At 28.2% G+C, this 25,389-nt stretch overlaps 2 protein-coding genes across 2 annotated transcripts; both read right to left on the bottom strand.

Annotated features, from left to right (window-relative positions):
• Positions 1-1,023: 1,023 nt before the first annotated feature.
• LOC113374710 (nuclear speckle splicing regulatory protein 1-like) lies at positions 1,024-5,953 on the bottom strand. Its single transcript, XM_026614681.1, has 3 exons — positions 5,815-5,953; positions 5,595-5,742; positions 1,024-1,215 (listed from the first exon to the last, which is right to left on the bottom strand). The coding sequence occupies exons 1-3, from the start codon at positions 5,823-5,825 to the stop codon at positions 1,024-1,026; spliced, it is 351 nt and encodes a 116-aa protein (XP_026470466.1). The 5' UTR covers positions 5,826-5,953.
• A 4,782-nt stretch (positions 5,954-10,735) lies between these two features.
• On the bottom strand, positions 10,736-25,101 carry LOC113376873 (probable fatty acid-binding protein). Its single transcript, XM_026616954.1, is given in 5 exon segments — positions 10,736-10,984; positions 11,053-11,157; positions 11,250-11,416; positions 24,981-25,007; positions 25,010-25,101. Coding segments are annotated over 5 exon segments (393 nt in total). The 5' UTR covers positions 25,053-25,101; the 3' UTR covers positions 10,736-10,933.
• Between the last annotated feature and the right edge of the window lie 288 nt (positions 25,102-25,389).

Raw genomic sequence — 25,389 nt, 5'->3', positions numbered from 1 at the left:
CCTTGATATCGCTCCTCCAAAGTCCTGATGTCTTGGAGGATTCTCTCACCTGACTCCCTGGTTTTCTTCTCGATTCATTCAAAGAAATTACGAAAGAATTCTATTTTTTATGAGTTTTATGAATATATCAGTTTTTAACTCTTGCTGTCTTCTCTTTAATGTTGGTCTCTCGATTCTTTATATGGTAGGTAGAAGATTTGATGTTCTAAATTGATCATCATTAGCATGGATAGGAGTTGTTGAATGTAAGAAGACCCCAAAACCATTAAGGTCATGGGGTATTACCATTTGCTCCTATTACCTGAATTTATTCCATTGATATTTACCACACAGAAGGAACAATGGTCGCGGTGATTATGAGGTTATTTCTAAATGACGACGGTATTAAAAATTATAGCGTTTCTTTTTCTTATGGGACATTAAAGTTAACACACTGCGCAATTTTATCACATAGTATAAAGAACTCATGTTATATCTTGATTGATCAATTCAATTTTAAAAAGTGTCGTTGAAAGTGTTATTGAAATCAATAAGAATGTGAATAGAGAGGCACATTGCATTATTAAAGTGCTTATTGCATTGTTCACTAAGATCAAACAATTATTTAAAAACAAATGCGAATAGTAAGCAAATTATTTTTTTTTTCAGAAAGTTTAAAAAATTCTTCATGCATTCAACCATTAGAAGTTTCAGAATTTAGAACAAAATCGTACGATATTGAAGCTACAAAATTCATTATCAAAATAGAAAATACAGAATTTCAGATTGATTCAAATAGTAAATTGTTAAATTTCATTTTTAGTTTTACCAATTTATTTAAAAATAATGTATTAAATAATGTGTGGTGAGGATCTATTAGATACATCACCATCAATTCTTCTATTGCTGCTACCACATTTATAATATAGATGCAAAATGAATTATTTGAACTATTATAATCCTTATAATATTAAATTTAACTATGTAATTTCCGTAATTTTAACATATCTAATATTTTAAAATCTTTAATTGCCCACCTGTCGTTCAACTCTGCGTTCTTGCTCCAATTTTCTCTTTGATGCAGACTCTAATAACTTTCCTATATAACGAGGTTCTGTTTTTCTTTTCGGCTATTTTTTCTTCATCAACTTTCTTAGATTCCATCTCATCATATATTTCATCGTATTGATACACGGTAGGGTCTTCTTCAAGAGCTTTTTGCTGAACAATTCGAGCCTGAAAAAACACATAAATAAGTTTTTTCAAGAACCACTTAATCATAAATAATTCGAAAAGTTAACTCATTTAGAAGGCATTTATAGAGATCCATTTGATTACTAGTGTATAATGTATAAAAAGATTTAATGTAAGTTGATTTTAGAGAGGATTATATTAAATTCATTTATAATAGAATTAGAGGAATAAGAATATAATTATGTTCTTCAGGAAGAGTTTGCAAATATAGATTTACGTAAATTCTTTTAAGTTTGTTAATTTAAAAACATTTAATTTATCTATTTTTAAATAGTTTAATTAAAATATACACTTGTGGTGCACACGTTTTTAAAACTTTAAATTATCAAGAATTTATATTTTATAATAATTATATATTATTAGAAATAAGAATATTTTTGGTAATTAGTTTTGTATTTTATTTTTAATATTTGCATTAGTGCTTGAGAAATTATTGGGATTAATTCAACAATGTATATTTTTAGAATATCAATTTTTAATTTTAGTATTAATGTTTGTATTTTCTATAATAATGATAATTATTAGTCCAATTTTAATTAGAATTTTATTAAATTGAGATGCGCAGAATAAGTTTTTATTGTTTTATTAGTAATAATAATAGTAAATTAAATCTCAATGAAATAGTAACCATATTAATAAATCAAATTAAAGATGTTACCTTATTAATATGATTTTTTTGAACAATGAATTATCGTATTAAAAATTTTATTTTATAAAAAGTATATAATAAAGAATTGAATAATGAAAAGTAGATCGCGGAAATGGGTTCATTTATAATTAATAATTCCCAACTTTATAAAAATGTATTACAAAATATTTGTTCATAAAAATATTATTATGGCATGTCATTTCTTTTGTTCTGGTCCGATAATAAAGAATTGAAATAAGTGTAATTATATTTTTTAATTTAAATTAAATTAAAGGGAGCAAATTCTCTTCTTATCTCGATTACCCATTGCTCCTACTCCTGTTTCAACTTCAGTTCATTTTTAACTAGAGTATATTTCATAACTCGATTTAAAGAGTTATTGATAAAGAGTGATTTATTTTTTATTTATTATTAACTTCTATAAGCAATATTTATATAAAGTTTAGGAGCTAATTATGAATTTTGTTTTAAAGAAAATTATTGTTTTATATACATTAATAGGCCAATTCTTAGATAAAACACCTTGTTCGTTGTGACAAAACTGCAAAAAGCTAGCATTAACATTAGTTTGACTTCTCACATATATTATTTATAAATGCAATGTCAGAGTAACGCTTATTTTGAACTGCTTGATATTATCACCATGCTGCCATATGACAAAACATGTAACCGAGAATTACCTCTGCAGTTATCATAACATTTTGAAGTGTGACCTTGTCGTAAGATATGACAACAAAAATTGGCCCATAAGTATATTAGATCTATAATAACCATTCTACAAAATAAGGTCCGCAAATGCAAAACAATTTGAAATGAATGAACGTGTAATCTTTTCAAATTGTTTTGAAAAAGAACCAAAGATTATTACTTGAGGTGATATTGTATTGACAGTGTAGAAATTCCAAACAATCGTTATTTTGTTTTTATTTTTTCATATTTTCAAAGCTTAACTGTTCAAGAATATAGTGTATGAGAAGGTTTTTAAAAGTTTAATTTATTTTTGAATATACAGCTATTTGACCATGATAATCCTCTTCTGTTTACTTTATTTAGCAAAACTTTAAATTCGTTTTTCTCAAACCTATCTTTTTCAATACGATGAATACGATTTCACGAGTTCTACTGGGCCGATTTACTTGAAAATTTCAGAGAATCTTCTTTATAGACTTCTCTCTGCATATAATACTACCTCATCTTCAAATTTTATTTTTACTAAATTTAAAAAAATCGAGAAACTAAGAAAACCATAAGAAAATGATCTCTGTTTTCAAATAGTGCCCTTTTTGTCAAAGAACTTTTTTTTTAACTTAATCCTAGTTTATACCATAGTGGCATAACCAGATTAATGATCTTTTTTTGCATTTCAGATTACTAGGAGGGTTGCAATCATGAGCATGGTCACGTGTCAATAATTTGAAAAGCCCCACATCAACCACTGCTAATTTTTTAAATTATAATTTTTTTTTTAAATTTTCTGTACTCTTGCAACGTTTATAAAGGAAATTATAAAAAAAAGATGACAGTATAAAATGATTTAAAAATGACCTAAAATTCATATCTCAACATTGGAAAACCCTCTTATTCAATAAGAATTGAGATTCAGCTATTTAGATACAATATTCAACTGTTTATTTTAATGTAACATTTTCGCTTTCATTTAAAATCAATCAATACGATTTCCAATTAATGTCTTTCAAACTTTATAAATTAACTAGTTTAAAACATTTCATTTCATCTACTTCGTGTTTTTAAAGTATATTTTATTCAAGTGTGAACCTCACTTGTAATTAGTAGCTCCATATGCAACACGAGAAGACAACATATGCTTAGACATAATTACTTAAAGCTAAAATTTTTTTTTGTTTTTCTGTACTCTTGTGACCTAAAACTCATGTCTCTACACTAGAATATTCCCTTAACACTAGAATGACGGAGGTTGTTTACATACCTATTTTGCCTGATTGAAAGTCAATTTGGGTAAGGGATTAGAAAGGAATAGAAATTAATTTTTGTATACAGTCAACCCTCAGTTAACGCGTCAAGTCCGTATCGTGCTATAAAAAACTCGTATTTAACATACAATTCAGGTTAATTCATAATGTGCTCTATGGAAACTTATATAGTGCAGTATGAAAACCGCGCTATGAGAGACTCAAAGTTAGTTCAAATCGCACAATTTTTAACGTGCTATATGGAGACCAAGAAATACAACTTGAAGTAGGAGTAGTAATACGGACGAAACGAAATGTATGACATAGACAACTCATTCAAAAATTGGTACAACGCAGTAGTCAGTTCAAACATGTTCTTAGACAGATATTATATAATCAGGCATGTCTAAAAGATAAAAATTGATAACAAAACTTACATTAATACCCTTTTGATATCAAGTTCCTAGAATCACTCATAGGTTGCGCAAGGAACTTGTGGGCTGATAAACAAAAACCGTGTAGTGTAATGGAAGTCCGTGTAGTCGGAGGGATGTCAGATTTTTAGCTCCGCGTAGTATGGGAACTAGAGAATGCAATACCGGTATACCGAATTACCGGTAAACCGACCGATTTTTTGGCGGTATTTTTACCGGTATTTATCTCAAATTTACCGGTATTTTCGGTATGATTACATAAGCGCTATTTGATACATAATAAACTAAAGTTTAAATTTCTCGGAACAAATTTATCTTTAAATTCCATAACCGCATAAACAGCTATATCTTCAAGTGATTCTATAAGATAAACAAATGTCAAATATTATCTCAACTCGTCATTAAACTGAATATTTATTGCTTTACTAAGGGCTTCATATCGTGTTACAATAAAAAGAATTCGACTGATAGATAATGATGTTTGCTACATCTTTTGTAAAAATGTAACGGTTTTTTAAGTAATATTTGCGCCAAAATATTTTATATCATACAAATTACCCCTGCGTAATCTTTATTTTTTTTATAACTTTATACATAATAATTATGATAATTACTAAATATTTTTTGCTTCTTATTACAATTATAAAATATTATTTTTCGAAAACGTTTCGAAGTTTGAAAATACTACAGAAGCATCACATTGTTTTAAATAACAATACTCAGCAATTATAGTAACTTATTATTTATCTCGACAAAGAATCTGATCTTAAATTAGTGTACAAAAATTATTATTTTTAAATATTGGAGATTATGCTAATTTAACACATCGGATACAAACAATACAGTTTATTATAATAATGTAATATGATCTTTTATGAGTTTTTGGTCTTTCTTACTCGTACGTTTGTTTCTGGTAAAAAGTACTCAATATTCTCGATAGTGATAATGAATTAATTAAATTGCATATACTTTTGTTAAATTATTATTTAAAAAGATAAACTTATTGTTTTATTTTATTGTTTAGTTGAATATAGTTGTAGTTGTATATACATTTTTTTATATTTGTACTAGTAACTTTCAATTTTGTTTACGTTTGTTTAAGATAATAAAAATACCGGTAATTTACCGCTATTCCGGTTTTAAAATAAAAAATTACCGAATAACCGGTATTGAAATTTTTTATCGGTATTGCATTCCCTAATGAGAACTGTGCAACCAGAGGGTTGACTCTACCTTTCATTGTACTATGAAACACCAAAAATATATTATAAAAAAATGACTTGAAATTGTTGGTGACCTGCTCCGTCATTCTATTGTTAAGAAAATAAATCACAAAAAAATGTTTACCTGTCGTTTTAAAGTAGTCGTGCCGCCCATACCAAACGTGGATTTAGCCTCATCGCCTTCATCTTCGCTATCACTGCCAAAAACATTACCCTTCGCAATTCCAGTTGGCAATTTAGGTTTTTCTTTGCCGGGTATTATTAAACCGTACCTGTACAGGTAAAACAAAGTTAAGTTTTTCTAAAGTTATCAAAGTTTTATATTATAAAAGGAATATACATACTGTTTAGCCATGTCGTGTTGACTCCTATAGCTTCGTGTAGTTAAATTTACACATATTATTAAAACATTGTACAATGAATTAAAATAATTGAATAACTCAATTTGAGGTTATGTGCTGTTGTTGTTACAAACGTCAAAATCGTTGTGTTGAAATTAATTACTTTTAGCGCTACAGGTGGCAGTAAAGTCGCTTTGCGCGCTAAGTTTTTTTTTACCTATGATTACAACCACAATATTAATCATTTTATTCCGTTATTTTTTAAATATTTTATTAATAGCATTACAAATTATTAATCATTTTATTCCGTTATTTTTTAAATATTTTATTAATAGCATTACAAATTTGTTTCGACAAAAACTTGCGTTTATCTAATGTAGTATACACCTAAGTCTGTTTTTACACGGAGATTGGTTCCAGAAGAATCCGTGTAAAAAAAAAACGTGTAAAAAAAGACATTGAGATTATACAAAAATGGGTGATTTGTTCCTAATCTCTAAAACCTATTAAAATTGGTGAAAAACAAGAATTTTTAAGAACAAGAATTAAATTAGTGCTATTCACATTTGCTTTGACCAGTAAAAATTGTTTGTACGCGCTAAAGGGGAATTCACTTAAATCTTTAAGCTAGTGTTCGCAAACTATCGATACTATCGATGGTTTCAGACTTTTTTCTTTCATAAATACTTTTTTGTGATATGAACATACTTCGCAAAAATTAAATTTGACAAAAAAAATTTAAGTACATAAAAATTCAAATCGTGCTAAATGAAATAAAATCGTGTAAAAAAATTAAAAGTATTCAATTTTCAAACCGTGTTATATCAAAACCGTGTACAAAAAGACCGTGTAAAAACAGACTTAGGTGTATTATGGTAATATACGTGGCTAACGGATATTTATTTATTTAAATATATAGCCCACAGATTACTCCAAGAGGACTCAAAAATACAGTTATTTTACATAATGAATAACAATTGAAATATATACAAAATTACAATATATAGTTATTAACATAAAATTACATATAATGCAGAATGTAACAATATTATTTATAAACAGAATAAGATAAAATAATGAGATATTTGAAAAGAAAATAAAATGGTTAACTTGTGCAGATGGAGATTATTTGATTAGGTGAAGTGTTGTGAATATCTATTTCATTATTAACCCTCCGTCGGTCGGATATTTTTTCACCTTCGAACGGTCGGAAAGGTCTGGCTGGACCACCATTCATTTTACATGCATTTATATGGGATAAATGAGTTTTTGGTGTCTTATGTATTAACGATTATATAAAAAAATCAAGAAATATAAAAAAAAATCGTTGCTTTTTTTGTTAATTTTTCTGTTTTAAATCAATGAAAAACAATATTTATTCTTTTTCGGCGCCTTTGAAATGAATGTGCGCATTACTCATCCGATTTTCAGTGTTTGCGATTACCAATAAGTTTGGTAGGTTTTCAAGGAACTCTCGTCATAAAAATACTAACATTCATGTTACAACACATAGCAAAGAATATAAACAACGCAGTTTGAATAGAAAATACCATAAAAAAGCGTATATTTCATACAAAATGTATGGGTGGTCTAGACAGACCTTTCCGACCGTTCGAAGTATAAAAAAGTCAATATCCTTATAATTATCCTTCTGTACATATTTTTGTCCTGATTTTTTCATTGATCGACAGCTAATGAAATTTTAGGAAAAGTCAAGAAATTTCAAGTCGATATAGGATTACTAGAAGTATTTTTTTTTTTTAATTGAAGTCGAAAAAAGTCTGGCCAGACCACGCCGACCGACGGAGGGTTAATTAAGTTAAAGTTAGAGGACATAAGTAGAATAGGCAAATTTAAGAGAGAATTAGATTTAGGAGTAGGATAATTGAAAAATAATTGTGAACGCGTAGATAGCCTCGGAACATTAAAGGATAGTTGATTAAGAATAAGAGGACAGTATATAGAATTGTTGCAAAGTTTAAATAAGAACATAATTGTACAGATAAATCGACGTGAGGCAAGGGAAGGAATACCAAATTCTTTTAGTAAAGTGTTGTGGTCAAAGCCACGTTCAGGGTAAATTTTATATGTTTTATAATAAAGGTATTTCAGAAATTTTTGCTGAACCTTTTCTATCGCATCAGAGTTGTTGGCTTGATGAGGATACCAAATAATCGAACCATATTCTAATTTTGAACGTACAATAGAATAGTACATGCAAATAAGCGCATTGGTAGATTTAAATTGTTTACAATTTCTCAGTATCAAACCTAAAGATTTGTGTGCTCTATTACAAATATCAGTTATATGATCCGTGAAAAACAAACCAGAATCAAATAGAACTCCTAAATCTGAAATTTTATTACATCTATTACCATAATAATAATAAAATACAGAGAAAACTAAGTACTACATTTATTTCCAACAAAACAAAATATAAAAAATAAAGACAAATTAAACATTTTTCATCAACGATGTTCAAATAAAACAATTGTTTTTCTACTTAAGTAGAACTAGTGGGGTGCATGGCATCGTGCCTTAAGGCAAATTGCTGGAACTTACTTGTTACCCGTACTGTAACAAAATGTTAGAGGAATATTAAATATTTTCAAATAGATTATTATAAATACTGTAACATCGTCTTATATAAACTGAATTGCAAAGTTGAAATTATTTGTTTAAAGTATATTAGAACTTTAGTCCGAATTAAAATTAAAATCTGAATCTGAAAAAAAAATTAAAAAAAAATCTTGAAACAAAAAAAAATTTTTCCAAAAGCAATTATTTTGTTGAAACAAGCAGAAAGTTCTTTGAATTATTCAAATCGGACTCTTTGCCAAAAACTAATCACCTCTTCCCCCAGTCATTACAAATTGAATGTTTTTTAGATCATTCAAATCGGATACTCCGTTCTCTCAAAAACTCGATTTGTATTTTCTGCACTCTTTGCTCCGTATCTCCGCAATGGCTGGACCTGCCTTTGCCAAAAACTAATCAGCACATCTTCCTATTAATAGGAATCTAGGAATCGAATATTTTTTGAACCATTCAAATCAGTTGATCCGTGCGCCTGAAAACGTGGACGAAGATATGCGGACATACAAAACACACACACACACATCCATTTTTTCTGAGGTATGCTAAAATGTTCAGAAACCTTCAAAACGTCGAGAAATGCAAAAAATTTCATTTTCGATTTTCAGCCCATTACTATAACTACCCTACGGGAAGTTAATAAAGGACGTGTAAACCCCCTTAGAAGTGCAAGCAGCCTTTTCAACAAATTACCTGTCGAAATAAAAATATTGACGAACTTAAATGAATTTAAAACTAAATTAAAAAACTATATCAGATATAAACAGTATTAACCCTATTATTTAAATATGACACTTAATTTCTCATATAAATGTATAAATTTATTTATATATATATATATATATATATATATATATATATATTAATTGTTTAATATGAACAAAACAGCACTCAGATTTGTTTAACACAACTTTATTTTATGATTACAGACGTTTCGAGACTATGGTGTGTCTCATCTTCAGTGTAATTTCAAAAACAGTTACTTATATACTACACATTCTTTAATAACTTATTTAAATTTCATTTAATTTTTGATATACAAAAAACACCACCTATTCCTTGCAATGCTTGACACAGTACATATATATATATATATATATATATATATATATATATATATATTTATAAATTTATTATATTATCTCAGGCAGAGGTGCCTGGTATAAGAGAGTATGGATATATATAATATCCTCTGCCTGAGATATGGAAATGTTTATACTAATGCTAAATAAAAAAAAAAAAAAAAGAATTTCAATATGCCTTAGCTAGTCATTAGCCAAAAAAAAGTTTGAAGACTATATTTAAAATTTAGAAATAAAATCCAACACTGATTGGTTTAATACTATCATTATGAAATGGCGTAAATGGCCATAAATGTAATAAAGACTAGTGATAAGAATATTTTATCTAATAATGTATTTGATCTAATCAGAGTCATGGCGGTTGGAATGCAACAGTGCCCGTACTCCTTCCTTGGTAAAGTTTTGCATGAGTTGGTGAAATTACACTTAACAATATATTGCTCATACTGTCATACTAACTAATTAATATTAAATTACCAGAAACTTTTAAGTAGTAAGCGCCACCCTTCCTTTTCCCAAATTTTTACGATTATATTACAACCGCTTTTCGCAGGACTTTAATATTAAAGGATGTTCGTATGAACCATAAACTATATTCGCAATGATACTTCTCATTAAAAACGCAAAAAAATAACGTAACAAAATTAAGAAAAAAGGTTCCAGCCAATTTAAAGTGATCATATTTCGGTTTTGAATTTTTAAAATCAGTTCAGGAATTTTAACTAAAAGGCACACGCATACAAACTTTTCCAAATTTAGGATCAAACGATGCAGAAAGTCGGGTGTTTTGATGTAACTATTTTTCATTATACTTTTATTATATATTGTATTTTTCTTATGTACAAGGTTGGCAAAGTATTAACTATATAATTTAATTCAATTTTAATAATTTAACATATAAATCTTTATTTGAGTCATATTTCATATTTCACAAAGTTTTCTGAATTTAACTTATTTACAGAAATAAATCATTTAAAGCAATATAGTAGTTATATAGAAATGTAATCGAGGTAAGGATTATTTTATTTCACTTCACGAGAAGATAAAGGACTTCCAATTTTATATTATTATGTAATTAAGTAAGTTAAGTTGTTTATAGTTAGTAAATTGCAGTACTTTAGGAAATAAGTAACTAAAAAACTAAAAAACTAATTAGTAAAATAAATTTTGTGTAAAAATGTGTTTACCTATAATATTAAGTAAATCATCATCAGTACTTGGTGGAACAATGATTGAAATTCAAAGCCTTTAAATTTTTTAATGTTTATATTTCATCTTTCGATAAATACAAAAAAAGTTTAAATCAGTACTTTAACAAGTATGAAACAAATGCAGCAATCACTATCAATGACCATAATTAGTCAAATTAGTTCTGTATTATATACAGATTCCATACGAGTATGCATATAACTTAAGGACAAAAATAGAAAACCGTAGTGTTGAAATTACAATGCTTTGTAAGTTCTCGTGCAGACCACATCATCAACAGTCATAACCTAAAATAAAAATGAAATTAATAAATTATGTAATAATTTAAGTAATATATTTGCTACAAAGTACTTACTGCTTTCATTTCAGTTGGTCCAAACTCACGGACTATTTTGGTGGGCTTATCACCCTTTTGTTCATGAGTCAGTTTATCACCATCCAAGGTGACTACTGATTTTACCTGAATAGCAAAGTATAAAAAAAATCAATATTTTTTTATGAATTTAAATCAAAATTTGATCTGAACTATTTTCATTAACTAGATGTAATTACCTTGCGGCCATCAGGAGTCTCTTCATCAAATTCTTCACCAAGTTTGAATGTGATGATGGAATTTTTGAAGGTGCTAGTGGATGACAAGGTATAGGTATCTCCATTCTTAGTCAGCTCTACCACTGGGCTCACTTGGTTGCCCAATTTACGGGTGACTAGACTGACACCTAAAAATACAGAATATATTAATAATATATTTAAACACAGACTTATATACACTATATACATATACACATTAATGTGTATCACCGTGTGTTTCTATTACCATTACCGTGTTTATTATTATGAGCAGATTAGTTTTTATTTTTACTTTTTATAATTTTTATGCTCAGCTATGCCCGTAAAAGGCAATTTTCACTTGAGATTATATTTCAGATCTATGACCTCAAGTGGAAATTTGACATCATTTGACTAGTTTGTGCCCACGTCCTTACCGATTACGCCACCGGTGGCTCATGTGTAGAAATAACATAAGATATTACGAAGTAGTTACTGTTATATTTACGGCTTAAGAATAGGTACAGGTACTAAGTAGAATGATAGAAACGATTTATTCAATTAGCATTAATAAAATTTCATTGTTAGCCAATTGTCAATACTGCCATCATCACATCTGGCTACGTGAACGTATGGGAATAATTGTGTTGTATCATCCTTCAGCAGAATGTTATTCGAAAATTTAAAATGAATAGAAATCGTTTTGGACTTATAAATTAAAGATTCATATATAGTTGTCCAAAAATCCCTAAGAAATCGATCACGTGATTATTGGACGCCCCCTAGGAAGTTGTTCATTGGAACAAATTTTATAAATTTTCATTTAATCATCCTAATCATATCCTAGTAATGCAAGAGAATTTAATTTAATTTACATTTGAACAAAATTATATTGTTATTATCTTTATGTTATTCTTGTTTTTTTATATATCTCAAAATTTAATTAATTCAATTTTATACATCTCAAAAATATACGTTTTTTAACTGTTTATAATAGTCATAAAGTTTATATAATAACTAGTTACAGTGGATCAACCCATTAATAGCTCAATCGACTGAACCTAAATCAGAGATCCCGGGTTCGATTTCGCTTCGAGAACCCTGATGTCAAGCAGTAGTAACATTGGCAATATAAATAGCAGTAAGCCTCCAAATAAAAACAGTTCTCGTCCAATATTGCTGCATCAATGAAATATGTATTCGCCATATTACAGAAATTGTAATAATAAAATTCATCACACAGAGATGAGACAACTGCTTGGGTTGCCATCTGTAAAAACTGACGAGGTATTAAGTCAAATTACCCCAACATAGGAGTTATGATAGTGGTTCCAAATAATAAAAAAAAACGCAATCTCATAAAATTTGGATATTTTTGATTCTTATTCGCAGAAATAAGAATAACTATTATAAATGTTTCTGATGTGAGACAAAGTCGTCAAACTCAAATAAAGTCCACTTCCGAAAATTATAAAACTCGTTTCATGTAATTAGTATTGTAATCATTTTTGTCTATAATTTACGTGCTACCTACATGACTAAGCATGAGCGTAATACATATAAAACTTTGTGATAGTCCGTTGAACTAACAATGAAATTCATAATGAGCAGCTTCCTAATACGAAGTACAATCCGTCACGATTACTCTTTGCGCAATTGCGGACACATCATAGAAATATATTTCTGTACAATACATTTGTTCGCAGAATTAAACAGAAACTATCATATCGCAAATAATTTCCATAAATCTAAATCGATTTAATATACTATAATAAAAAAAAAAATCAATCACGGAACCATTATTAACCCTTACCGCTCGGCACTGATTCAAAAGCAATCTATCAGCAACTCGGCGCCGCATTCTGGCGAAAACGAAGCTGTTGCAAATTTGATATTATTGTGTGAATTATGCAATTTGCTCAATATGATTTTGTGGACCTTGAACATACTTCAATATTTATATCTAAATTTATTTTCTGTAGTATGTTGAAACTTAAAGCAATTTCCAAAAGGCATAGCGGATTAATTCGACTGTTATAATTACTTAGCGTCGTAACGTTTTTTTTATATCATACAACAGTAATGTATCGTTTTCATATCTGTCTTTTTTGACGAAAATTTTGCTGTAGGAATTGCTCAGTCGTTTTACCGTATTTAACAAGAAGTTTATATAATAACTAGTTGATATTGGTATTTTGCCTTGAGGCAAGTTACATAAACTTCCCGATTTGTGTAAATAATCGGCTTAATTCATGATAGATAAATTAATTTATGAGTAGTTAAAAGTATTCGAAGTGGATTTATTACACATTATTGAAAATCGAACACGTCAACCCGGTCGAAGTATTTTTTTAGTAGTAGTATTTTCAGTTCATAAGACCATGATATATATCGCCAAAAAAAGTTCCATGAAAATCGGCTTAAATTTTTTTTTCAACAGTTAATTACGAGAAAACGGTTCGGTAGATTTTCACCTAAAACTAATCAGTATCATTCCCAACTAATATCTTTCGAACAGTTTTTGATTTTTTAAAATCGATTCGGTTCAGGCGTTTTTGAGCAAATGTCGATGAAAGTGCTAATATTGACAAATGCCAAAAAGACCATACTAATTTTTGCAAACTTTGACGAATTTTTAAAGCTAAACGAGTTTTCGTAGGGCCGTAATATTTTAGTATAAATAATAATAATAAAAATCGCCGAAAAAATTTTTTTAACACCTTATTACAAGAAAACGGCCCGGCCGATCTCTACCAAAAACTAATCAGCACGATTCCCAACCAATATCTTTTGAACGGTTTTTGAATTTTGATTGAACAGACTAACATGTTACATGAAATAGAACGACTTTTCCAAAATACATCTATGACATGCACGCTTTTTAAAAAAAATATTTATATCTGTTTGCAACAAAACAAAGTCTTAATAACGGTTTTAAAATATTCATAATTCGATTCGCGTGAGACGTTTCGTTCCGACAAACTAACGAGAATTCAAATTTATCGCTCATAAAAGAATTAATCATGAGATGTAGATAATACATGAATTAACATTATAACAATTTGAAATAAATTGTACAAGTAAAAAAATATAGAAAATGAAAGAATAGTTTCATCTACTAAATAATTGCTTTATATAAATTACACTTAAATTAGTAGTTGAATTTTAATTTCATTCCTTACGTATTAATGAATCTAACACTGTTTCAATGAGGAAAAAATGAGCGTTTACAACTAAAACATCATACGATGTATTTACATATGCAAATACAAAGTATATAACGCTATAGAAATGTACTAGAACTTACATCATTCAAATGTATTTTGAATAAAACATACACGATCTAAAACATGATTTCAAAAATTATAGGCCAGGTGTAAGTAGAATTTTGCTTAAAGTATCGACTTAATAAGAAATCAATATATTAATTTAAGATTTATTTATAAGTAACGGGGGCGCTATAGATCATTATTGTGAGAAACTATTGCAGATTATTCAAATTTTCCAAACAAGTTTGTTTTATTACACATTATAGAAAACGAACACGCACCTAATGCACGGAGTATTTTCTAAAAGCACGGCCAATTAATCCAAATTAATTTTTATATTTAAAACAATTGTAGGCCTCTAATATTTTAGTATCAAAATACTCGATGAAAACTCTATTGCCATACAAAGATTCATTAAAATCGCGAAATTTTTCATCATTATTTGTTAAAAACTTATCCGCACGATTCCCAAATCATTTCTTTCAAATAGTTTTGAATTTTCAAAATCGGTTCAGAATTTTTACGAAAAGCGGACGAAAAATTAGCACGTTTCAGGTAATTATAAAAATGGCTCGGCAGATCATCTGAAAAAAAAAAGACAAGCGAGAGCTAATCGAGTTTCATCAAATGGTTTTCAATTTTTTAAATTGAACTATACGATTTTGAGAAAACATCGACGAAAGGTCAAAATGATTTGAAACTTGAAAAATCTGAAGAAATTCAGAAAGTATGTAAAATTCCCGATAATTTATAGATTTAAAATATTAAATTTGGTATAATATATTGAGCCTAAAATTGAATGAAAAAGAGTCCAAATCCTTCATTATTTTTAAAGAATTTATTAAAAAGTTCATTAATATACCATTGTTTATTAACACTAGAAAGACGGACGAATTGAATATACCTACATTGCCTGAAAACAGTCAAAATGACTGCGTCGTGAAAAGAATAAATAATGCGTTTAGAAATTTGTTTAAAATTAATTTTTATTATTTCATGTACTATTTACATTTATACAAATTATCTATGAGTGCTAAAAATAAAAAAATAGTTCATCTGAAAAAAAAGTTCATTATTTTTACAATTCATGCAAATATAATTTGAGATCTTTTTATGAGTACATTTTCCGCAAACATGTTTGTTGCAACTTTAACACGTATTATTAGTTTTATTATTATTACAAAGTCTTATTTGGCAAAAGTTTCTTTTATTACTACTGGTATTTGCATGATGTCTGTGAGTCATCATTTTCCTTTGATTTTTTTTGTGTTGATGTCGTGTAGTCCGCGGAAAGCTGTTCTGCCAATTCAAACAAAAACTGTTCTCTAAGGATTTGTTTTCTTCGGATTTTTATTCCTGTCGCTTCTTTGTAAAGAATCCAGGCATTTATCGCAGCCAAATCCAAAATATTGAAAAATAGGGGTCATCTACGTGAACTGGATTTTACGGTATATTTTCTTTACCTTTGATCTGTCATGTCTTCATTGCTGACCATAAATAAGTCAATTTCAAATTTTTTGCCTCATAGGCCCCACGAGCATATAAAATTCCAATAAATGCACGTATTTCCGGTAACGATGTTGACCAATCGTACCCCAAAATTTGACTGCCCTCTTCTTCTGTGCACTGTTTTATGTGTTTGATAATATAATTATCTATTATAAACGAAAATGCACTGACAAAATCACCTGTAATAATATTCTTTTTTGCAAAGCTCGTTGGCCCTTTCACACCCTTGAAAACACAGATGATGACCTTCCTGGATTACCACCTTCGGCAATTTTGGTCCATACAGTACCATCGAGAGAGGTTTTCGTTTCTTGAATTCTTTCATCAGTTTCTGAGCCATTTAGCACCCTCCTGCATACACTGATGGCACTTTCATTTTCATCAATAGTGATCACCTTCATCGCTACACTCAGAATTAGATGATTCACGTGGAATATAATCCGATTCATCTTCAGATGATAGTGCCCAATTTTCTGCATTTGATTCTATGTCGGAACACTCTTCACTTATGTTTGTTAGCTTTTGCAATAAGTCACTTCTATTCGACATTTTATTTATAAGTTCTAAAAAATCAACTGAACAACGTGTTATACTGAAAGTTACTACGTGAAAAAGACCCGTCTAATGTCAATACTCACCAAAATTCGGTTATTTTTATATAACAAATGCATTATCGCATATTGGAGATGAATGCACGCGAGATAACAATTTGCAATACAATAACAAAGCCGTTTGTAATGTAAAATTTCTATAGCAGTCAAAATGACTGTTTTCCGTCCATGTAGGCATAACATGTAAGAATATTGAAAATAAAAGTGAGATAAGGCAAATAATACGATTTATCTACGCATTTATATGTTGTATAAAAAGTCATAAAATTTCACGAAGCTGCGACTTCAAATACATAGTTATTTTTATGTTTGAAAATGGAAAACAGTCAAAATGACTGCGTCCGTCTTTCTAGTGTTAAACATAATATTCCAAGCATAAAAAATAACTTAGCTATTTTTATTTGCTAGACGTATAAATAATATCAAATTCTGCATGACACCAAAAATAATGTTGAACAAAAAAAAAATGAATATGCATTTTGACCTCTGTGCCATGAGCCAAAAAAAAAAATCGTATGTAGATTGTTAGAACATAAATAAAAATGCTTGCTCACGTCAACACAATTGATACCAAGATAGATATAAAATCTATTTTTACAACTCGGGCTTTAATCTGTTACATAATCCAAGTGATGTATACAAACAGAAAAATTAACAATTATTGATCACAAACGATCACATCGCAAATACTTTGCATAAATCTAAATTGAATTAAGAACTTATATTGAAATCAAGACGAGAACAATTATTGAATCATAATTTCGACGTAAAATGGAATATGTGAACGCTGAAAAATTCTCCTAAATGCAAATAAAATATTAACATTGTGTACAAAAACATTTTCGTAATTCAATAGTTTGAATGAATTTTAAGATTTGTTGCATGCAACGACAATTTTATAGCGATTTTTTAAAAATACATCTATGTCCCAAAAGTATTTCTTACAGACCATTAGAAAATTTGTATCCACAAAGAAAATATTCTGAACATAGATTGAGTTATTAATATTTATGAATTACCTGTTTTATAACCCATTGACAAATTGGAAATTTCTATTCAATTTCATTAGAATCTCGCAAAATTATTTTTATTATTACTCGTTTCATAAGTTGTTTCAAAACAAATCTACTATTGCACGACAGGCACCCCAGTGGTCAACCATTCTTTGTATATAAACCGTATTATAATATTTAAATATAAACTGCTTAAATTGCTATTTAATTTATATTGAAAAAACGAGCCAGAATTTAATGAAACGATTACAACACATAAAAAGTTAAAAAAAAAACGACAATTTAAAACTATGCTTACAGAACACAACTATAAAACATAATACAGTTTTTTTTAATAGCAGTGTACTATATTTTGAAGAAAATTTATACAAAAACGAATTTATGAAAGATCTTATTTAACTATTTATAATAATAGAACAATAAATAAAAGAAATGAACTCAACATGCCGATACGAATATCCTTTACTATCTAGAGATAGTATTCCAAATTTTTTTTACAAAATAATGAAAAATGTGCAAAAATCACAATATTTTAAACATTTTTTTTTATGTCGACTACTAGTTTATAGATAACCCATTTATTGCACACTTAATCTTAAGTGATAATTTAATATAAGTATAATTGTGAAGAATACCATGGATTATCAAAATTCCTATCTTTAAACCTAAACTTAGCAAATTTTTCAATCGCGATTGTTTTGATTGTTAAATTTTATTATTAGTTTCCACTAAATGAAGGTTAGGACTAAAGTCACGGATTGTATTATAGATTGAAAAATACATTTTTAAAAGATTTTTTTTGTTGATGTTATGCCCGATTATTAGTTTTTGATAATATTAGATCATATTTGAAATAAATAAGCAAAAACTGGTAGCTTACTGCATACTGCTTGATACCGAGCCGGCCGAGATTAGATCATTTGCCAGCCTACATTCTTTGAAGGCTCAATAAGAAAATATAACAAAAATGTCAAAATAGTACATAAAATCGTCAGAATGCGTATTTACCGAAACAAATTAATTTTATGAACTACATCATTACATAATCATAACTACAATATGGATCCAATCACAGTACGGAATTTTTATTTGCATGATTACTATTCTGTACTTTGATTTGTGCATTTAACGGCACGTAAATAAATTCTTTAGAGTCTATCAGATTTGTATTTGCGGTATAAAATTCATGATGTATAAAAATATTCAGAACGAACTTGTTGCTATCCGAGTGCATCCTCTTGCCGTTAGAAATTAATGAATTATCTTAATTGCAATTGCAACTATGTATTATATTGTGTTCTAATTATAATTAAACCATGAACGAAAAATTGATATACATTCAGACAGACAAAACATGAAATATTAGTATTCAAAGATAACACTTCAATCTTACATAAATGAAATATAATACGAATATTTGTTTGGCAAACTCAATTTCATGGGTGTGTACAAAAGGTAAACTTTTAATGATAATGACTAATGCTTTGATGTTTAAAGAAATTAAATAATGGGTTGTTCGAAATGATAAGCAAGGTTTTACTGAATGAGTAATATTAACCTTCAATGGTGAAGTTAAACTATTTAAATTTAAATGCCGGTATTATAATATTAAATATTAGTACGAGAATATGCAACGATATTTTTACATTAATTTTGTAATTAATGTATGAGCAAAAAAATGTAAGGTAAAGTGTAGTAAATTACTAATAAAATCCATAATTAAATGTGTACTAAGTACACCTAAACTTTGGAATTTAATCGACACAGAATTTTATTTTTTTTACATGAGATTTAGTAAGATTTCACAAAATTGGCTTCAAAATTTGTAACAAATCTATTAAAAAAATTAATGCAAATCTTATGAGTGATATCCATATCTACCAGCTTCGAACAATTTTATAATATTTTTCTATTATTATTTCTAGACAATCTATCTAAAGAAAAATATCCAGTGTTGGAATTTAATTAGGTTAAAATCTTGGTTATATATATTAATAAATATAACCGTTACACTTATTTCAAACAATTATATAATTTTTTTTTACTGTTATCTCTAGATCATCTATATTAAATTTTATATAGATCATTATTTAACGAAACACACCTATAATAGGGGAATTTAATCAAGTCAGAATTTTTTTCATGGAATCAATTTTCAGTGAAATTTTACTGAAATATTTTTTTTTATAGAAGTACACGTGATATTACAATTTATAATAATAATGTTAATTTTTTTAAACTACTCATAAAGTAAGATACAGTAATTGCAAAAAATCGAAAATGAAATTTTTTGCATATCTTCACGTTTCAAAAGTTTCTAAACATTTTGGCATACCTTACAATTAGTAAAAATGGATGTATGTGTGTGTGCGTGCGGATACAAATTTTTGTCGACGATTTCGGGAACACGGATTATCCGATTTGAATGATTCAAAAAACAATTCAGTGTTTGAGAGAACGGAACAATTTGAATTATTCAAAAGACATTTCATTTGTATTGACGAAGCGAAGAACTGATTAAATTTTTGCGAAGGCAGGTCCAGCGGTTTCGAATATCCAATAAAAAAAATAAAAAAAATGCCATTTGGCAGTCAAAAATGATCATTAGACAAATACACATCAAATTATCAGATATTTTATACAGGTTTTAATAGTAAGTGTAAATTTTGTTTATCTTTCTATGATTAGTTAGACTGCAAGGCGGCGCATAAGCGCTTCGATATTTTGGCTCTTTAACAGCTCGTTTGCTTTGAAAAAAGTTCAAAAAAAATATATTTAAAAGATTTCAAAACTAGTGGGCCGCATGGCATCGTGCCTTAAGGCAAATTGCTGGAACTTCCCGTACCAAATATTTTTTTTTTTAAAAAGATTAACGTTTTTGAAAAAAATTACTCTGAAAAAATTAGATTTTTGAGAAACTATAAATTTTTGACAAAAATTTACTTTTTTTTTTGAAAAAAAAAAACTTTGAAGAAAAATTTATTCTGAAATATTTTAGAAATTCTGAACTTTTTTTTCAAAGCAATCGCACTGCTTTAACTGCATAGAGACAAATTATCGAAGCGCGTAAGCGCCGCGCCACCGTCTAACGGATAAGCATTGGTACGGATCCCATAGTATTGTAAACAAAATTTATACTTATTGTTAAAATCTCTATAAAATATCTGATAATTTGATGTGCATATGTCTAATGATTATTTTTGACCGCCAAATGGCATATTTTTATTTTTTTTTACTAGATCTCCAAAACCGTTGGACCTGCCTTCATGAAAATTTGACCAGTTTTTCATCTTGTTAATACTAGTAAAAAGTTTTTTGAATTATTCAAATCGGACGCTCCGTTCTCTTAAAAACTGAGTTACCGTTTTTGGCACTTTTTGCCTCATATCTTTGGAACGGCTAGACCTGCCTTTGCCAAAAACTAATCAGCACGTGTCCTTATCAATACGAATCGAATGTTTTTTGAATTATTCAAATCGCTTCATCCGTGTTCCCGAAATCGTCGACGAAAATTTGTATCCGCGCGCACACACACAGGTATGCCAAAATGTTCAGGAACCTTTGAAACGTAAAGATATATAAAAATTTTCATTTTCAATTTTTTTGCGATTACTATAACTTGCCCAACGGGAAGTTAATAAAAATATTTTTGAAAAAAGTCTTTTTTTAAAAAAAAAATGACAAAATTTTCAAAAATCTTTTTTCCAAAGTTTTCAAAAATATTTAAAGTTACAAAAAAGTTCAAAATAAATATTTTTGAAAAAAAAGTTAAATTTTTTCTAAAAATTAAATTTCTAAAAAAAATTTTTTTTTCAGTTTTCAAAAAAATTGAAAGTTTTTTTTTATTTAATTTTTAACCACTAGTTATTTTTTAGAATGTTTCGCTCTGTTTAAATTTAGTTTTATTAACGTCGGTGATATTTGTCTCGTTCATTAGGATTTCGTTTGGGCGTTGTCTTGTCTGACCGCGGGGGTTTCGTATGTTACGTTACGTCGTTATCTGTCCTGTTCTGTATGTGTGTTTTAGCTTTTAGCGCACGTAATATGACCACCGTCTCTCCTCAGCCTCGGGAACAAGTTTTTTTTCATTCCTTGCGTTTTATATTCAAAGAATTCATATTGGAAGCTTCGGCATACCTTAGGATAGATTCTGTTACGAACGCGCGCGAAAATTCTCCAATGCTCCGATGTCAATATTTCACTGTTTCAAGTCGTCGGTTTTTTATTTTGTATTCGCGCTTCGTTTTTATTCATTTTTTGCTTGGTCGAAAAACCATGGTCAAAATAATATAAAATTTCCGTCAGAACTATGGTACCTACCGAACTTAGAATTATAAACACTTGGCTGAACATTGTAATAGCATAGCAAGCTGTTATATTATATTTATAATAAACAAATTAAAAACAATCCTAAGTCTGCAAATAAGTATGAATTCTTCATCTTTTGGTTATCACCAATGTAATACGCTGTTCATAGTTTTTATGATTTATTCTTTTGAATGAAGAATAGATTTAATATCTTCAGGATGTAGATGGCCAAAAAAAATAATAAAAAGTAATATCTTTTAAAATTGTTCGAAATACGTGTATATATGAACATTGCTAATATAAATACGTATATATAATAAAATACGTTTATATAATCAAAGCTTCGTAAAATTTCTAAAATTTTAAAAATGGAAACGAGGAAACTCGAAAATGTGCAGATTAAGGACCAACACCACTCTAATATATATATATATATATATATATATATATATATATATATATCTTGATAGTTTTTTCGACGTTGAAACATATTTCAAAGTAACTAGCAGCCCATTCGTCGAAATAAAAAAGGTATACTGACTGAGTCGAGTCTAGATGCTCGGTATGGGCGTGCTTCTAGCTTCACAATGATGTATTTCATAACTTTTAGTAAAATTAGTTTTCAAATCTTTTAGTTATTCATAATTTTTTTCTAAAAAATGTTTTTTTCTCTAATATGTTATTAAGTTTAATTTTTTTAAATAAATTTTTGTTGAGTATTTTTGTCCTGTGTTGCTGAATGATGACACGCATCTTGTGTCGAAACGTATAAATAAAAGTTTTTATACTTTATACCTTTTTTATTTCGACGAATGGGCTGCTAGTTACTTTGATCTGAATATTACTAATATAATATTTGCATTGATTTTGTGCTATATTATTTTACAAATTATACAAAATTGCATTGAATTTGCGTTCCTTTTTTGCAAATTATACTATATTTATATTTAAAAATTTGGTTGAATAACTTAACCTTTATAAAAAATTATGTAATTTTCAGCAAAAAAAATTCAGTAAAAAGTATGATAGATGATATTATCCATAGAATATGGTTATTCCAATATTAACTGCGCTTCTAGCTAATTTAAAACAATAACAATGCTCAAAATACAGTTTTTAATAATAATAATTAATTTTAATTTCATGAAAAAATCAATGCTAAGACAAAAGCTAGGCGTGCCTTGGCAGGGCTCCATATGAAAATTTGTTCGGCGACCCTCAGTAAGGATAAAGATTTCTCATAAATTAAAAATTCATTATATTAAAAAAAAAATAGTCATGAATTTAACGAAAAATTGTTACTATCGATTGAAACTAAAATATACACACACATGTTTTCGAATAACTAATTTAATAAATTAGTTTATAAATGATAATCATTATAGATTTCCTAAAATTTTTGCCTCTGTAGATGATTTGCAAGACTTTCAACTCCCGAAGGAAACGTTTATACTTCACGAAAAAATATCTAAATTGCTAATTTTATATTTTCTCGACGTACCAAGTTATTCTGAATCGAATGAGACCAAATTTGTAAAAAAAAACTGTCGACGTTTATTAATTTTTGCTTAGGCACGTTAGGGGTCCCCATTAAACTTGGGGTCTCTTATAATTGATGCAGTGGCCAAGCCCCTGACTTATGACAAAAATTTCAAAAAAAAAAAAAAAACAGAAGTAAACCATTCAACCAAATAATAGGTAAATAAATAAGTCAATAAATTGGATTCTTTAGGTTCTAATTGTAATGTTATAAGAATACGTTTAGAATAAAATTAAACTAATATTTGAAGAAATCTCTCGTAATCCTTCGGCAGACATCGATTTATTTCGCAATTTCTGAAAGGGCGGTACACTCCGTTGCACAATTTTCTGAACATTGCACAAAAAATTAGAAGAAAGAAGTAAACCATTCAACCAAATAATAATCAAATGATTAAGTAAATATGTAAATAAAAAAATAACTAGTAATGGAATTACAATTAGTACTACATATTCTTTAATTCACGACGTTAAGAATCGCAAATTGTAATGCTCGGTACAAACAAACAATATTCTTCAGGTTCTAATTGTAATGTTATAAGAATACGTTTAGAATAAAATTAAACTAATATTTGAAGAAATCTCTCGTAATCCTTCGGCAGACATCGATTTATTTCGCAATTTCTAAAAGGGCGGTACACTCAGTTGTACAATTTTCTCAACATTGCACAAAAAATTAGAAGAAAGAAGTAAACTATTTAACCAAATAATAAATAAGTAAATAATAGGAAATTACTAGTAAGGGAATTAGAATTAGTACTACATTATTCTTTGATCCACGACATTAAGAATCACAAAATTTAATACTCGGTACAACCAAACAATATTCTTTAAGTTGTAATTGTAATGTTATAAGAAATCATTTAAAATGAAATCAAAATTTGAAAATATGTCTCGTAAACCTTCGGCAAGCATCGATTTATCTCGCAATTTCTAAAAGGGCGGTACACTCCGTTACACAATTTTCTCAACATCGAGCAAAAAAAATTAAAATAAGAAAATTATGTAAAATAAATTATAATACAACACAATAACTAAATCAATAATAATAGAATATATAAAATTTGTTAGAAATGGATGTAAAAATTTTTTATAAGCCTCTCGACCGGCAAAAAATCGATCTTATTGCAACATCTAAAACGTCGGTACACTCAGTCATACAATTTTTCCCAGCATTTTATAAGAAAATGTAAGAAAAAATTTCTATGAATATACTTTAATAGAACATAATAACGTTTATAATGTATAAACAATTACACTAAGAATCTAGCTAGGATTCACTTATAAAGAAATGACGTTTTACACTGGCATATAAAGTTAAAAAAAATGTGGTAGGTGATCGATTTTAACGTTGTAATATATAAAATATAAATATATAAAATAAACTAACATAACAATATATTACAACGTCATACAATTTATAATTACAGTTATTAAACACAAGTCGGTTACAAATGCCGGCAAGTTGATAACCTCAAAACTCACCTAAGGCTTTCATGTAATCATCGAAGTCTCGGATTTGTCCAATTTGTATTTCTTTCCTTCCCAGCAGGCCATTTTAAAATGATTTTTAATTAATAATAAATTAGAAAAAACACACGATAATATATCAAAACACAACAAACGACTAAACAACTCCAACACAAAAGTAACAATGACGATCGACCGCGCTCGTAACTTGTATTTATAGTCGGCCGAAGCGATGGCGCTGCTGTAGAGCGTGGCAATTTTAAAATTGTAAAGATAAATAAATGGATTATGTATTATGTATTTCTTTGTTGATAAAATTGATTACAGTGGATTTAGTTGAATTAGAATTATGCTAATATTTATTTAATTTATTTGTTATTGATATTTTAGAACTAATTACCTGCAGTTATTTTGTAATGGTCGC

This window comes from Ctenocephalides felis, unplaced genomic scaffold, assembly GCF_003426905.1.
Source record: "Ctenocephalides felis isolate EL2017-DRISC unplaced genomic scaffold, ASM342690v1 CF-g0.4_SCAFFOLD_01886, whole genome shotgun sequence".
NCBI classification, from domain to species: domain Eukaryota; kingdom Metazoa; phylum Arthropoda; class Insecta; order Siphonaptera; family Pulicidae; genus Ctenocephalides; species Ctenocephalides felis.
Note: the sequence above shows the minus strand (reverse complement) of the source record. Positions and strands in the feature narration are given on the sequence as shown.

Excerpts from the sequence above, each read along its gene's own strand:
- LOC113374710 (XM_026614681.1), bottom strand. Across the intron at positions 1,216-5,594 it reads CGACTACTTTAAAACGACAG|GCTCGAATTGTTCAGCAAAA; the intron begins GTAAACATTTTT and ends GTGTTTTTTCAG.